The following is a 16,503-nucleotide window of genomic DNA, read 5'->3' as shown; positions in this document are numbered from 1 at the left end:
TAGCTGGGAAGCCCAAATACATGAACACATGTTTGTTGCGGAACTATTCACAATAGCCAAAAGGTGGAAAAAACCCAAGTATTCATTGAGTGATGAATGGACTTCTGTGTTACGTGAATTTCCCCCCAATAAAATAAAACAAAGGAAAAAAAATGGAGGGCGGGGTGGGGGCAGGGGAAATGTCCAGGGGAACAGATGCGCTGTGAGACAGGGAAGTCTGTTGGGCTCCCCTCCCCTCCTGGGGAGATATCCCTGCAGACTCTCCAACACCTTTGCTCTGCTTTCCTACTCACCAAGCAACCTTCTGATTATTAATGTGGTCTCCTAGGAGCTTGGTGCTGTGCTGAAAACAAGATATCTGAGCTACGGGAAGTGGCTGATACAGTCAGGAGCAGGCTGACGTCTCCTGATGAAGTACTCCTTTGACTTGGAGGAGTACCCATGCATCTCTGCTGAGCTTGCTGCCTGCGACAGAGTCAGTACAGTCCCACCTTAATACTACTGGGGTAATTGTTGCTTTGGTCAGCAAACATTTACTGAGAGATGACTCTGTGCCAGGCACTGATTTTAGGCTCTGGGAATTCAGCATTGAACGTGATGGACACAGTCCCTTCCCTCATGATGCTTACATTCAAGTGATCAAATAACACACATGATGAACTGAACACGTGTGCATGCATGCATGCATGCAAAGTTGCTTCAGTCGCATCTAACTCTGCGAGAGCCCATGGACTGCAGCCCACCAGGCTCCTCTGTCCATGGGCTTCTCCAGACAAGAACACTGGAGTGGGTTGCCAAGCCTTCCTCCAGGGGGTCTTCCTGACTCGGGGATTAAAACTGTGTCTCTTACATCTCCTGCATTGGCAGGTGGGTTCTTTACCACTACTGCTACCTGGCAAGCCCGCACTGAACATAGTAATGGGCAAAAAGAAATAATAAATAGCAGATCTTCTCATTGTTCTCGGTCTGCGTGAGAAAATGTTTGTGTGATAATTTCTAAGAACTCACTTTCCCTTGTCTCAGCAGTGGTGACAGCTGCCTTCTCTTTCAGATGCCCTATCTCCGGCCAGTTACCAAGACATGCCAACCCAACCACACCTGCTCCCACTCATCCCTTCCCTTGCCCACCAGTGTCTCGGATAGTCTACAGCAATGAAACCCACCCAGAAGTCCTGCTCCAATTGGTTTTCATGACCATGTGATTGACCCTGAATTGAAACACGATAATGGAATGCTTCTAAATACACATTCTTCTTGGAAAATGTATGAAGTTTTTTTCTTAATTTTTTTAATGGAATCAGAGGACTTGGTTCTTGGACAGACTGTTGGTGTGAGGTAAGACGAAAAGGTTGAGTGGCCATGTTCTAACACACCCATGCTTCTTGGTCACACTTGGTTTCTAAACCCAAATAGCGTTGTCCATCCAAGGTCTGCCCTGGACTGTGAGCAGGGAATCACAACCCTATTTTTTCCTCTGGTTTCTGATGCTCCCCATCCTCAGTTACCACTTTGCAAAGTGAAGGCCCTTCCTTAGCTGACTTAGTTTAAACTTATGCAGAGGAGGGTGGGAGGGATGTGGGTAAGGTGAGCTGCACCCGGTGATGTTCTGCTCTTGGGCTGGGCCCACGGATGTGGTTCTTTGTGGAAGTCTGTCAGGCTGTGTAGGCATGATCTGAGCACTCTTCTGTAGATATATTTACTTCAAGCAAAAATGAAAATAGGGGCTTCCCTGGCGGCTCAGTGGTAAAGAATCCACCTACCAATGCAGGAGACACAGACGGGTTTGATCCCTGGTCTGGGAAGATCCCACAGGCCATGGAGCAACTAAACCTGTGTACCACAGCTACTGAGCCTGTGCTCCAGAGTCCATGCTCTGTGACAAGAGAAGCCGCCACAACAAGAAGCCTGCGCACTGCAGCTAGAGCGTAGTCCCTGCTCGCCACAACCGGAGAAAAGTCCGCGCAGCAACAAAGACCCAGGACAGCCAAAAATAAGTAAATAAATAACCTTTAAAATAGAAAACAAGGCATAGGTACTAAGAAACTTTTACAAAGATGCTTTTCTCAATGCTTTTTATGATATTAAAAATTGGAAATATCTTACATTCATGAGAGGATTGGTAAAATAACGTTTATCATATCTGCAAAACAGAATATTACATAGCCACTAGAAATGTTGACAAAAGTGTATATTTATTCACTGAGAGGTGTTGAGTAAACAATATAATATGAAATAAGTTATAAAAGAAAGTATATTTCAAAATATTAAGGAAGTGATCATCTTTGGGCAGAATATTGGTGTTAATGAAGTTAACTAATCTGAGGCACTTGTTACAAATTCCTGAGTCCCCACACCCAGAGATTCTCTTTCAGTCTTCCCCAACCCCCAACTATACATATCTATAAAATTAAATAAATAAATTTTCACTCAGTTGTGTCCGACTCTTTGTGACCCCGTGGACTGTAGCCTACCAGGCTCCTCTGTCCATGGGATTCTCCAGGCAAGAATATTGGAATGGTTTGCCATTTCCTTTTCCAAGGGATCTTCCGGACCCAGGGATTGAACCCAGGTCTCCCACATTGCAGGCAGACGCTTTACCCTCTGAGCCACCAGGGAAGCCCTACATATCTGTATATATATACATATCTATACACCTAGGTAATTGTTATGTTCCTATCCTTTTGGGGGGGCCTTGGACCCCTTTCAGAATCTGATGTAAACTATGGATTCTTGCCCCCAAAACAAATGGACACACCAAATCTTGGATACAATTTGGTGGACCATGACTTTAGTTAAGAACCCCTAGTATGGGGTGAGAGGCCGACCTCTCCTCGTTTTCCTCTCGTTCTTATTTTTTCTCGGAAGACTCTTTGCTCCCATCTCCTTAAAGGTCAAGAACCTCTGCCGGGCAGCCCAGGCCCCAGGGTCATAGCACATTCCTTTTGTGTGTTTTTGTAGGGTTCCCGGTGCCACCCAGAGGAAACCCACCTGGTGGGATGCCAGGCAGCGGGCTGGCCACGGGGCGGCCCCGAGGCCTGCTTTGAGAGCGTGCCTGTATCACCGGTGCAGGACAGCGCCCCCCGGAGTGCAGCCTTCTCCGAACCTCCTGCCTCCTCCCCTCTGGCTATATGAGTCTGAGGAAGCCATCCCCAAAGTTTTGATGCTCCTTTTTTTCTAACTTTGTATTTTGTATTGGGGTATAGCCAATTAACAAAGATGTGACAGCTTCAGGTGAGCAGTGAAGGGACTCAGCCATGCATAAACATGCAGCCATTCTCCCCCAAACTCCCCTCCCATCCAGGCTGCCACATAACACTGAGCAGCGTTCTCTGTGCTGTACAGTAGGTCCTTCTTGGTTATCCACTTTAAATATAGCAGTTTGTACACGTCTGTCTCCAACTCCCTAACTGTCCCTTCCCCCCAGCCTCTCCCCCACCTCTCCCAGCAACCACAGGTTTGGTCTCTAAGTCTGTGAGTCTCTTTCTGTTTTGTAAGTTCATTCGAATCGTGTATGTACCCAACATTGATGCTTCTTCTTGATGACAACAGAAGTCCCTCCATTCATCCTACATGTGTAGCGTGTACGACTTTACCTGTGCTGCTCTGGGCCCTACACGGAGATGAGAAAATCTCCTGCAGTAAAACAGTAATGGGGTCCAGGCCGTGGCTTGTGGTCTTTAAGGTGAGCAGCATTGTAAACTTTAGGGCCCTAAGAATATTTTATTAACATCTTACGAAGAGAGAGCCTCTTTTTGCGTGTACCTGTAAAAGTCGTGGACTCCTGGGCAGGGGTGGGCTCTGTGGCCTCTGAGGGGAAAAGAGGCCGTCCGGGAGAATCAGGACCGTTTGGGACCAGAGGCGGCGACATGACGACAAGCGGGCTCGGCCAGCAGGTGGCGTCACCGGCCGGGCTGAAAGAGCCGTTCATCCCAGGAAACCAAATCCTGCTGCTGTCCCCTGTCCTCCTTTCCAGCACGGACCTCACTCCACTACCTGCGATCCTTTCCCCGAGAGGACTCCCGCCCTGACACCCGCAGCATGGGGTCTGCATTGCCCACGGGTGTCACCATGGTGCTTCTCCCTTGACCCCCCAACCTGTCCTCAGTTCTGCCCCGGGGAGCATCTCGGTTCCAAGTTCCTGGGGGCCGCTCCTTCCGTCTCCTCCTCTTGGCTCCAGGGTGAGCTGCCAGGCAGGATGAACCCGGGAAAGGTTCATGACACAGGGCAGGACAGCTGTCTTAGCCTTGGCGTAATAACAAGAAAACCCAAACACTTTTCTTCTTCTTTTTTAATAGCTAAGATTAAAAAAAAAAAAAACACCCCAAATCCAACAACCCAAAACAATCCCTTTGAATGTGCCTGGTCCCAGGTCCCATTTCCAGTGCTGTTCTGAGTAAGCTGCCTCCCGGCAGCTCTGGGATCCTGTTCTTGGGGACAGCGCAGGGATGAGCAGAAACCATCCAGGCCTTTTTCCAGCACCTGGGACAACCAAGGACCGACTTCTCAAGGAGACCACCAGGACTGTTTTTAAGACATGTGGTTGCCCTGGGAGGAAGTTTTCCCTGGAGTCTGGGTTGAGGGCTATTTCTTGTGGAGAAACTTCATTTTATTGCCTAAAAAAAGAAAATGAGAACATTGCACCAGGCAGACAGAGGAGCCGAGTTAAAATCGTGCCCTTTTCACACCAGCTGTGGTGGGGACAACTGGGGCTCCCACACCGCCCCGAGCTTCACCCCAGGGCCCAGGAGAAGTTGGGGGCCTTCCCCTTCCTGGGCGCCCCCTGCACTCGTGCCTCCCCTGTGAGCAGGGGTCTTTTGAAGGGAAGACTGTCAGAGCTGCAGACTTTCAGTTGCTTCTGAAATGGTGACACAGGAAGCACGGACTGTCACGCCTCCCTGGGAGCCCAGCCTTGCAGGAGGCCGGCGGTCCCTTCCCAGGCACCGGCCCCCTGGGTGAGGCTCCAAGAAGGACCCCCACAGGTCCTCTGAGGCGCTGGCCTCACCGGGGCCTGCTCCCTCCCTCTCTCATGCTTTTTGCTTTCTTCTCCTCCTCCATTTCCTAGCAAGGGCCTGTTTTGGCTGGTTAAATTGCAGTCCTTGCTGAAATTTTTACATTTCCACTTTTCAGGGTCATCTGGAGACTGGCCCAGGTCTCTACTGTCAGGCCCCCTTCTCTGGTTCCACTCATCATACTTCTAAGCCCCACTCCCCAAGACTGAAGATGTGGGGGGTAAGAGTGAAAGAAGAGCAACATAGCCAGGGCCCAGGAGGGCAGGGAGAGGGCCGTGTGTCCTTAGCTTCCGCTCCGAGGACAGGGCAGAACAGGAGGGTGGTACGATGCCAACTGGGCCCAGTGGGCGCAGGCCTCAGAGTTCAGTGTCATGAGCCCCGGCCCCGGTGGCAGGAACTGGCCAAGACCCCGTGGCCCCGGGGGCTGCTGCCGGGAACCCAGACCCCTGGGCCTCACCTAGTCCCTTCAGGAACTTGTTGACACCGCTGTGTTCTCCGCTGGGAAGTGTTTCCAGGTACTCCTGGGCTCGGACCTCAAATAGACCTGTTGATGAGAGAAATCCCAACCGCTTTAGCTCCTTCTCTTGGTGCTTCTGCATGTGTTCGTTTCCTTACTGCCGCAAACAAGAGAAACCTTGCTGCTGAGACGGAGCTGCTCTATAAACATGCTCTGAATCGTTTAGAGTTAAAAGGTTTTTTTCCTGACCTTATAATTGCCCAGCCTCGTGCAGTAACTGTTTTTGGAAAGCTGTAAAGCTAGCTCGTGGGTGAAGTCCTATTTTTCCTCGACGAACACCTTCCAAGCGCCTGCACTGTTAGGCCCCTGGTTTCAGAGAAGAACCAGGTGGTCCTGGCCCTTCCCTTCTCCTTGAGATCTCCTGTAAGAGGGCCCCTGGCAAGTGGCCTGCCTCCTGGGAGCCCGGCTGCCGTCTAGGGACTCAGGAGGGCGGAGTGGGCAGGTCACCTCAGCAGGCAGGGACCTTCAGTTCTCACCCAGGGCTGGAGCCTCAGGCTACTGTCATCATCTCCCCCTGATCTTCTATCAGACAGTGATCCGTGGGTGTACCCGGCAGGTCTTCAAGTGAATTCTTTCATCAGGAGTTGTGTGCCTCCTCCTAGGCTCTAATCCACCTTCTTTTGTCTCTCTGGATACCCTCATCAGAATCATCTGAAGTATGACAGTCCCCCTTTCTGCAATGCACAGAGCTCTGGGGGTGTGGAGCTTTGCTGCCTTAGCTCAGGGTCTGCAATTGCGGGACCAGAGGATACCCAGGCCTGGGCCAGCTGCTCCCGCATCCCCGACCCTCATCACTGGGTGGCCTCTCCTCAGGGTTAATCATCTATCTCTCTGGTCCTCTGGCCTAGCTCCCACCTGGGGCAGCCTTTCCTGATATTTCTAGCTTTCAGATTCCCCAAACGACTTCAAGAGCATGGAAGAAAGAGACAGAAACGGTTTCATCCTCTTCCGCACACTTCCTGGTCCTGATCTCTAGAGGCGTGATGGAACCCAGCAACAAGGACAGGGACACTGAGGGAGACAAGGAGAACCTGAGGAGCAGGGGACGGGGTGGGTGAGTGTGTGTGTGTGTGAGGACAGAGGGCCCTCGGGCTCCCCAGGCTGGGGGGAGTCTCTGCTGTCCTCCTTCCCCACGGCCAACCCGCTGGGCGTCGGTGGCAGCACATGGAGCAAAGGGTGCGGGCCAGCCTCTCCTCCTCTGTCCAGCCCCAGGGCCCAGGGGAGAGGGGGAGGAAGGAGGGCAGAAGGGACAAGAGGAAATGGAGGAGAGACGCCACAGAGAGAGGAGGGAAAGGGTGTCCCTAAGAGTCTGGTCAAGCTGGGGAGACGAGGACAGAGGAGAACTCGCACCGGAACTGGGAGTGGGGCTCTGGGCGTGGGGAGGAGAGGGAAAGCGACACCCGAGGAGACGGCAAGGCCCCCGACCTTTGGCGTCCTGCCGGCGCAGCTCTCGCTCCTGGATGAAGCCCCGGAACGTCTGGGTCTCCATGAAGACCTCCAGGAACCGGCGGAGGCTCTTGGAAGAGACGGCTTTGCGGAAGGCCTCTCGCTGCAGCTGCAGGGTCCTCTCCTCGCGCTCGCCTGCCGTCAGGAACAGCGAGTAGTGGCCCACGATCTCCACGAAGAAGCGGACAAAGGCTTCAGACACCACCTCGTTCAAGGGGCTGGACTCAGGGCCTGAGCAGAGCAGGGGAGGACCAGGACCGCTGAGGGCGGAGGCAGAGCCTCTGGGATGAGTCAGTCAGAAAAGACAAGGATGCTATTCCAGGTTCCTGGAAGGCCGACTGTGATGATCCATGAAAGAGGTTCCCCACAGTGAGCCTGTCATTTCTTTCCTACCTTTAAACAGATTTTTTAGAGCTAAACTGGGGGTGGGGTGGGAAAGGTTTTTCCTACAACTCGCTGCTGAAGGGGATGAGCGCCAGCCTCTCTCCTGGTGCACCTCGCTGCCCATTTTCCGACTGAACCCCGTGTCAAGTGGACATGCCCATAGTTCACTGCTCCCTGACTCCAAGGACGGAGGCAGGGGTGCAGTCTGGGAGGTGGTTGAGCATTTACCTCGCTTGCCATCTGGGGGCCCATCATCCTGCTCACTAGCCAGGTCATTCCTCTGCTCCAGAATGTGTTCCAGGGCTACCTGAAGCTTCCGGGGCAGAATGGAGTCCTCATCGTCCATCTGTAAAACAGAAAAAACGGGAGTCATTGTCCCAGCATTTCCCGGGACGGTGGCTGCACCCTGGCCAGATGTACACAGCGGATTCTTCAGGGCAGGCCCGGCACGGTTCCTGGTTTAGTGGAGAGACGCAACTTCGAACCAGAGGCTTGAATCTTGATTCCACTCTTAACAAGCTACAGGAGCCTCAGCTTCCCCATTTGGTAAAATGGGTTACCTCACTGTGAAGATTAAATGCAACAAATAAGATGGCGATGAATGAAACTGAAGAAGATATAAAATAAATGGAAAGATATTCTGTGTTCATGGATTGAAAGAATAAATAGTTAAAACGGCCATGCTACTCAAAGCCATCTATAGATTCCATGCAAATTCCTATGAAAATTCTAATGATGTTTTTCACAGAAATAGAAAAAAAAAATCCTAAAATGTGTATGGAACCATAAAAGACTGAACAGCCAAAACAATCTTAGAAAAGAAGAACAAAGCCAGAGGCATCCTAATTCCTGATTTCAAACTTTATCATGGAACTATAGTAATCAAGACAGTACGGGTGTTATTGTTATTCAGTCGCTCAGTCCTGTCCAAGGCTTTGCATCCCCATGGACTGTGGCACGCCAGGCTTCCCTGTCCTCCCCTACCCTCTCCTGGAGCTTGCTCAAACTCACGTCCATTGAGTTGGTAATGCTATCTAACCATCTTATCCTCTGTTGTCCTTTTCTCCTTCTGCCTTCAGTCTTTCCCAGCATCAACTGGCATAAAAACAGAAACACAGACGAACAGTGGAGGACAGGGAGGCCTGGCGTGCTATAGTCCATGAGGCCGCAAAGAGCTGGACACGACTGAGCGACTGAACAACAATAAGATAAACAGAACAGAATCGAGAGGCCAGAAATAAACCCATTCATATACAGTCAATTAACACTTGACAAGGGAGCTGAATATTCAAGGGGAAAAGGGTGGTTGCTTAACCTAAATGGTACTGGAAAAACTAGACATACATATACGAAGGAATGAAACTGAACCCCTATCTTGTACCTCTCCCCCAGATTATGTGGATTTAAAAAAAATGGATCACAGACTTAAATGAAGACCAGAAACTGTAAAACTGCTGGAAGAAAATACAGGTGAAAAGCTATTTGACACTGATCTTGGCAACGATTTTTGGGGATATGACACCAAAAGCACAAGCCACAAAAGCAAGAATTAACAAGTCGGAGTCCACACTGAAAAGCTCCTGCACAGTAAAATGATGTCATCAAAACAGAAAGGCAGCCTCCAAAATGGGAGAAAGTAAGTACACACGCACATACGTATATACGCACAATGGAATAGTATTCAGCCACATAAGAAAGACATACCGCTTTTGTGACTACACTGACAGACCTTGAAGACATAATGCTAAGTGAGGGAGACCAGACAGCAAAAAATAAATCCTGTACGTTCTCACTTATATGTGGAATCTAAAATACTGAACTCAAAAAATTAATTAAAAAACTCAACTCATAAAAACAGAGTAGAGAGGTGGTTACCAGGGGTGAGGGGTGAGGAAAAGGGCAAATGTTGGTCAAAGGGCACAAATTTCCAGCTAGAAAATGAGTAAATTCTGAGGCATCTAATGTCTAGTTTGGTGACTATAGCTCAAGTATACTTAAAAGTTATTGAGAGAGTAAATCTTAAGTGCTATCCCCCCATACACAGGTAATTATGTGAGGGGATGGAAGGGTTAACTAATTGTATTGTGGTTCTAATTTCTCAACGTATATCAACTCATCATGTTGTACGTCTTAAATTTAAATATGTTATATGTCAATAATAGCTCAGTAAGGCTGGGAGGAATTAAATGCAACACAATTAACTTGAGAAAGTTCCCTGCACCTAAGTGGCTACTCAGTAGTTTCCCAATGCTCCACCCCGCAAGGTGGCTAATTCTTATCAAGGGGCTTTGGTCAGGGCAGATGACCAGTATGATTGAAAGCTGGCTTTATGATCTGGGTCTCAGAGCCGGAGGGCAGTGGGGATGGGCCTACCCAGAGGGCCCTTGGAAAGTGAAAGTAGATGGAGCTAATAATAAAAAACAGCATTATCATGCATAACTTTTCAGTAGCCACTCCAAGTTTATTTATTTGGCCATGCCACGGAGCACGTGGGTTCCCTCACCAGGGACTGAACTGCACCCAACCCTCATTCTCTGATAATGAAAGTAGTTTATGATCATTATAAAAAATGTATGAAAATATCAAAATAATCTAAAATTGCTCATTATCTGTCTCCTTTTCAGTCTCCCACTCTAAGACAACCAGAATTGATGTTTTGATGAGTTTTCCTTTCTATCTTTCTATATATGTGTATTTTTCCCCTCATTTCTATCCTTTAAAAAGCAAGATCAGCAAAGTAGTGTATATAATTTTTATCCTGATTTTTCCACTTTGTATTATATCATGAAATTTGTTGTCAAATATTTAAAGGCATGTTGAAAAAGGTTAAGTGTCTACAGTTATAACCTATATAAAGATTCTATCAGCAAACCATTTTGTGACAGAGCCCATGGGAATCAATCCTTTGTCCAAACCCCTCTTCTTTGGCCCCTGCCTTCTGTCCTGTCCTCAGTCAAGCCCTGGCCGGGGACTGCCCCCGCCTGCTGGCCTGCTTTGGGATTCCAGGCCCACCACAGAGCTGGAAAGGCGAGCTCTAAACATCAAAGAGGTGCAAACAGAGCAAGCAGTGGTTGAAGCTGGGTTGCTTCTTACTCACCTGCCTGAGGAACCGATTGTTGACGAGGTCGACCACCAGGACCTATGAGGTGAGGAAAAGGGACTGTTACTGTTAGCAGGGAGGGCTTCCAGCATATCGAAACGGACTGTTAACCTTCTTTCTTTCTTGGCACCCAGGGAGGCAGCCGGGTGGGGGTGGAGTAGGCCAATTGTGGTTTCCTGACATTGCCACTGAAGCCACAGATGATGAAGGGGGAGGCGGGGAAAAAGCTTTCCAGACATGCATGCTTTCAACACTGTAACCGCAAGCTAGGATACGAGTGGGCCAAAAGCTGGACTTCCTGCCCTGTTCCTGGACTGGCTAAGGCAGAGCTGCTCCGACTGTTTTTTAGCATGTGGGTCACTGAGTCAGAGAGGCTAGAGCCCCAGCTTGTTCCCATTCCACTGGATTCTGCCACCCCCGCCAGGCCTCCCCCTCCTACCTCCCAGTTACCCACTTAGTCTTGTCATTTCTCTTAATGGGATAAAAGGGGAGAGACCCAGAGGACTGGACCCAACGAGACAGTAAGCCAAGCTGCAGGTGCTGGGCTCCCACGAGTCAAGGCTTTCAGGTAAAGCACTTTCGTCCTCCTTCCTCAGAGTGAGGCTGAGACCCGGGGCCACAACTAGGGAGAGGCAAGTGAAGGGACCAGGGCACAAAACTTGGGAAGGCGGCCACTCACGGGATCACACGGTGTGGACCGCTGGCTATGACAGAGGACGAGCACGGGGGCCTATGTGCCCACCGTCTTTCCACGACAGCAGGAACCACGGGCTCTAACACAGGAGCTGGGAGCTGAGAGGGGCTGTCCTTCCTTCTCATACCCTCTCCTGGGGGGGTGAACTGAGCCATCTGCAGGCTTACAGTGCACCCAGGAAAACCCTCTGCAGTTCACAAACACACACTCAAAGACCTGAGTCTGCTGGTTAATCTTTAACAGGACTGCAGGACCACCTGGGCAATTAGAGGCACTGCATTTCGGGACACCGGGAGGGTTCAGGCCTGGCTGTTCTGTGCAGCATCACTTAGTCCCCACGGTTCTGCTCTGACTGCTGGAAGCTCTCAGTACTGGAGACAGAAACCATTTAGAGGAAGGGGCTGGGACTCAATAATCACAGAGACGCTAAGCAGGGCTTTTCTCATTTGGATCCAGAACTCAATCCCTGAACACATTTAGCTTATTGCCTTTTTAGCTGATACAAAAAACGACCTACTTATAGGAACACAGTCCTTCTCAAGACTTTGTTATTGGCCCAAAGATGATTTCCAGTTACCATTAGCTCTTTGTGTGCTTTCTTCCCATGACAGAGGGGTGGATGGGGGAAGGGTAGGGCAGATGGCTCTTTACTGACTAGGTGTATTAAAATCGAGTAAATCGTTGGTTGGGCTCCCCTGGTGGCTCAGAGGTAAAGAATCCACCTGCCAATGCAGGAGACACAGCTTTCTATCCACGGAAGATGGAAGATCCCCTGGAGAAGGAAATGGCAGCCCACTCCAGTATCCTTGCCTGGGAAATCCCATGGACAGTGGTCTGTGGGGTCGCAAAGAGTGGGACACGACTCAACAACAGCAACAAATTGTTGACTGCAGCCTTTCTCAATGGGTGTCCATGGCTGTAGGTACATTTAGAGGGGAGACTGAGTCTGCAGTCAAGAGGTTCTGCTGAAGGTGACTTGGCAGGAGGGTGCTGACTCACAAAGCCGTGGGGTCCCGCTGCTCCCCTGACCCTGCCTGCTGGCAGAGCCACAGGCAGCCCCTTCCCCCTACCCCGGCCCCGACAGGGAGCTCACCTCCTCCAGCGGCAGCTCCCTGAGCAGCGGCAGCGAGCTGGTGAGCAGCCCGATGAGGAAGGGCGTTGGCGAGCACACGATGTCGATCATGGCGGGCGGCAGCACGGGGATGTAGGTGTGCTGCCAGGTGAAGGGGTAGATGGCCGCCACCATCGCATGGCAGCACGTGGACAGGGTGCTGCGGCGGGGAGAGAGGGGAGGAAGGGCCGCTTCAGGAGGGTGGGCCGCCTCCACGAAGACGCCACAGAGAAGGGTTCACAAGCCAGCCACACCTCCCCCAGCCACAGAGAAGCCCCAGACAACCAAAGCCTCTTTTGCATGGGTGCTCCTTCTCTTAGTGAAGAGGCTTTGGATTGGAGCCCACGTTCTCTCCGCCAAGTGTGAACACCTAGGTGTGGTCAGGGGAGACAGGGTGCGTCCTTCAGTGTTCAGGGGCAGCCGTCCGCTCCAAATGGCTTGGTTGCGTAAAAGCGAAATTCACATACTTCTTGTCCAGAATTCAAAACACAGAAAAATAACAACGTTGAGAGACAGACTCAGTCTCTCTTAAAGCAGGATGATCACAGTGTAGCCTTGTACTGGTGAAAGCTGAGCCTGACAACTGTGTGGGATTCACAAGGCTTTGCTCCGTGCCGGCATTTGTGCTCGGTTTGTGGAGTGAACGGGTGGATTACCTGGGAGCATCGCTTTTATGTCATTTCTGCGGAGCTGCAGCACAGTGATGACTGGCGGCTTCCGAGATGAGTGAGAGCAGACTTTCTCTTCTTCCTTGAAATCGCTTCTTATCACTAAGTGAGCCTGCTCCCAGCCGTTCCCCTCTCCTCTCATCCTGATATGCTGTTTCTAAAATGCTATGGGGTTGGAAGCTCTAGAAGCTTGTTAGAAGTGTCTAATGCAAGAGTAAACCAAAGTGAGGGCCCAGTGGATTCGCCCAAGAGTATACCGGGTCATCTTCGGTTCCCTGTAACCAGCACTGCATCTGTTAGGACACCTTCTGAATGTTCGCCCTGGTTCTCAGCTGTGCTCTGTTCACGTCAAGCTGCAAGGAAGCTGAGTTCTGGATGGATGAATGCGTCTTTACTGCATTCCCATGATGCCACACACCTATAATCTCGTTGCCATAAAACTTTCCTGAGCCCATCAAAAAAATCACTTAGCTCTGGTTTACTTAAGAAGAAAAGAAATGGACTAAAAGATACTGGCTAGCAAGTGAACTCAGCCAGGCAGAACGAGACATGTACTGTATGATTCCAGTTACACGAGGGACTTAGAATCAGCAAATGCATCGAGACAGAGTAGAAGGGAAGTTAGCAGGGGCTGGAGGAAGGGAGAGGGGCACACTGTTGCTTAAAGAGGACAGAATTACAGTTGAGATGATGAAAAAGCTCTGGAAATGGAGAGCAGTGATGGCTGCAAACACTGCGAATGTGCTAAATGCCCCTGAATTCAACACTTAAAAGATTATTAAAATGGTAACATTTATGGTTATGTATATTTTACTGCAATAAAAAAGCAATCCTCCCCAAATCATTTAGATTCCTCTGAATCTAGTAAGTTCCTCTGAATCTAGCACCCCCTGAGACGTCCTTAACATATGCACTAGCCCTTGTTTTGATCCTGCTTCCATTTGGGGGCTCCTAACCTAATAAGTGAAAGTGAAAGTCGCTCAGTTGTGTCCGACTCTTGGCGAACCCATGGACTATACAGTCCGTGGAATTCTCCAGGCCAGAATACTGGAGCCAGTAGCTGTTCCCTTCTCCAGGGGATCTACCCAACCCAGGGATCGAACCCAGGTCTCCCGCATTACAGGCGAATTCTTTACCAGTTAAGCCACTAAGGAAGCCAAACCTAATAACAGCCATGTTGAATCTTGTCCATTTACCAGTATGTCTCCTGACCTTCCTGTTCTCTCTCTTAGCAAATAATCAATCTCTTGACACTCACTGGAGTCATGAGATACCTCTCAGTAGTGGAGCAGCCACATATTTCATCGATACCTGGTCTTACGTTTTCTTTCAAATGATCACCCTCAAAATGAGAAAGATGCTACCCCAATATTTTGTTTGTTATCACTATAATGCCTCTTTATTAGCTGAGTAAGGGTGAGACAGACTAAAGTTTGGACTTATACCAAGAGAGCAACATCAATAATTCAGCCAGCAGTGGGCAGTGAAGTGACTTCTGCCTTTTAAAAGATCTTCTTGAACACCATCTAGCAACTGAACAACAGACACCTCTCAATAGCACTCTGAGGTTGTAACTATTATTATTAGTAACTACTAATGGCTTCTTTCTACAACTGAAATATTAGGTTACACTATAAAAATATTAGCAAATGTAGTTTTTAAACCTGTAAGTAAACCCTATCCATTATGTTAAATTAAATCCTAAGGCATTCAGACATGACACACACTTTTTTTTTCCATTCTGTAAATCATTGTTTTCTCTCTGGATTCAATAAAGATAAAGACTTAAAAATTGTCTTGAAAAGCATAGGAGCTTTATTTTTTAAGGCATCACTTTCTACCAGATAAGTCAAGAATGTTGATACTTTTAGTGAATTGCTGATCATTTACGTTTAATTTGCTTGATCTATAGATCACTGAATGGGCTGAATTTACTTTGTTCTAAAACTTTGAAGTTTTAGGACTAAGCTGTATTTGTGTGTGGCCAGTCTACAAAGCTGATCTGCTCAAGGACTATGGGTCATAACTTAGAAAACTAGAAGGACATCATAATATGAACAAGAATAGTTGTGTGTAGAGCAAGTTTTTGCAGACTATAATTTGCACCCTATTGGGGGTCCTGAAATAATTTCAAAAACAACTGAAACAATTTCAAAAATAATTTCAAAAACAACTACAACAAAAAGAATGTAATAGAAAATAAGAGAGTATGATGCATTTTTTCCCAACTGTAAATAACTATATGTATGTATTATGTGGGGTGTATATTAGGTCTGAATATAAAATGTATTTCTAATTGTGGACTGTAGTAAAAAGGCTTGGAAGCCAATGATTTTGACTAAAGAGTTGGGGGTGAGGTGCAGTGGGGAATGGGTAGAAAGAGATGGTTGAGCTGGAATTTTGTTATGTTACACCTTTTACTGGGATGTTGGCTTTCATTTCCAAGTGGCTAGTGGGAGTTCTTTAAAAGAGACCCTAAGAAGGAATTTCCTGAAGTAAGCCTTGTGTATGAAATCCACCTCTTTTTTTTTTTTTTAGCACATTTGTTATTAAGCTCCTAAACATCACTTGGAGAAAGAATGGATCATGCAGTGGTGTAGGTCGTGGACTCTGTCATCCATGGTCCCTTCAGCAAGTTTCTGAAATCCTCGCTTTTCAGTCATGGGCTCCCCAAGTGACACTGGTGGTGAAGAACCTGCCTACCAATGCAAGAGACGTAAGAGACTTGGGTTCATCCCCTGAGGTGGGAAGATCCCCTGGAGGAGAGCCTGGCAACCCATTCCATTATTCTTGCCTGTAGAATCTCATGGACAGAGGAGCCTGACCGGCCGCAGTCCATAGGATCACAAAGAATCGGACACGACTGAAGCAAGTTAGCACTTTAGTCAAGTCACTAAAGGAGAATAAAAATGCAGCACTCATGTTTAAGACTGCATTTACATTTCAGAGGTGTGGTTTAAGCATTTCTGACTCCGGGGAAGTTACAGAAGCACAGAATTTTAGACCTGGAAGCGATTTTAGAGCTCCGGGAGATGGTGAAGGACAGGGAAGCCTGGCGTGCTGCAGTCCACAGGGTCACAAAGAGTTGGGTGCTCCTGAGCAACTGAACAACAGTGAACCCCAGGCAAAAAGAAGTTAAAGTAACTTCTGCATTCAGGGTGAGGGCAGGGTGGGGAGCGAGGAGTCCTGCAGGTGGGAGAAGGTAGAGAGACACAGACTGAGGAATGCAGGCATGAAGAAGCACAGCCAGAAGCCTTGGGGTTTTTCTTGATTACTGCAATAGAAAAACAAGTCTGGGGACTTCCCCAAAGGTCCAGTGGTTAAGGCTTTGAGCTTCCAATGCAGGGGGTATGGGTTCAATCCCTGGTCAGGGAACTAACATCTCGCATGCCATGTAGCACGACTAAAAAACCCCAAATAAAAAGTTTTTTTCAAAGTCCAATTAAAAATTAAAGAAAGAAAAAGAAATCTGTGTAACTTTCTTTTTTTACCAATTCAGAGAAATGGCCTCCTGCCCGTTTGCCTTCTCTTGGCCTCAGCCCTGGAGGGAGCAGGTCTGCAGGGAGTCTCCCCT

General features: G+C 48.7%; 1 protein-coding gene across 5 annotated transcripts in view; it reads right to left on the bottom strand.

Moving 5' to 3' along the window:
* Positions 1-2,034: 2,034 nt before the first annotated feature.
* The window catches only part of DENND2A (DENN domain containing 2A), a 102,309-nt gene continuing 87,840 nt past the window's right edge, over positions 2,035-16,503 (bottom strand). For 4 of the 5 annotated variants that reach the window (XM_070369177.1, XM_070369176.1, XM_070369179.1 and 1 more), the window contains 6 exons: positions 12,244-12,421; positions 10,454-10,495; positions 7,585-7,702; positions 6,952-7,203; positions 5,467-5,553; positions 2,036-4,613 (listed from right to left, as the gene is read on the bottom strand). In XM_070369177.1, coding sequence (XP_070225278.1) covers positions 4,582-4,613; positions 5,467-5,553; positions 6,952-7,203; positions 7,585-7,702; positions 10,454-10,495; positions 12,244-12,421 — 709 coding nt within the window. In that variant the 3' untranslated portion in view covers positions 2,036-4,581. Of the gene's footprint in view, positions 4,614-5,466; positions 5,554-6,951; positions 7,204-7,584; positions 7,703-10,453; positions 10,496-12,243; positions 12,422-16,503 lie in introns of all 5 variants that reach the window. The other variant, XM_070369180.1, reaches the window with a different exon arrangement.

Source organism: Bos mutus, chromosome 4 (assembly GCF_027580195.1).
Source record: "Bos mutus isolate GX-2022 chromosome 4, NWIPB_WYAK_1.1, whole genome shotgun sequence".
Taxonomy (NCBI): domain Eukaryota; kingdom Metazoa; phylum Chordata; class Mammalia; order Artiodactyla; family Bovidae; genus Bos; species Bos mutus.
The sequence above is the reverse complement of the archived record's forward strand: the minus strand, read 5'-3'. Positions and strand labels throughout refer to the sequence as shown.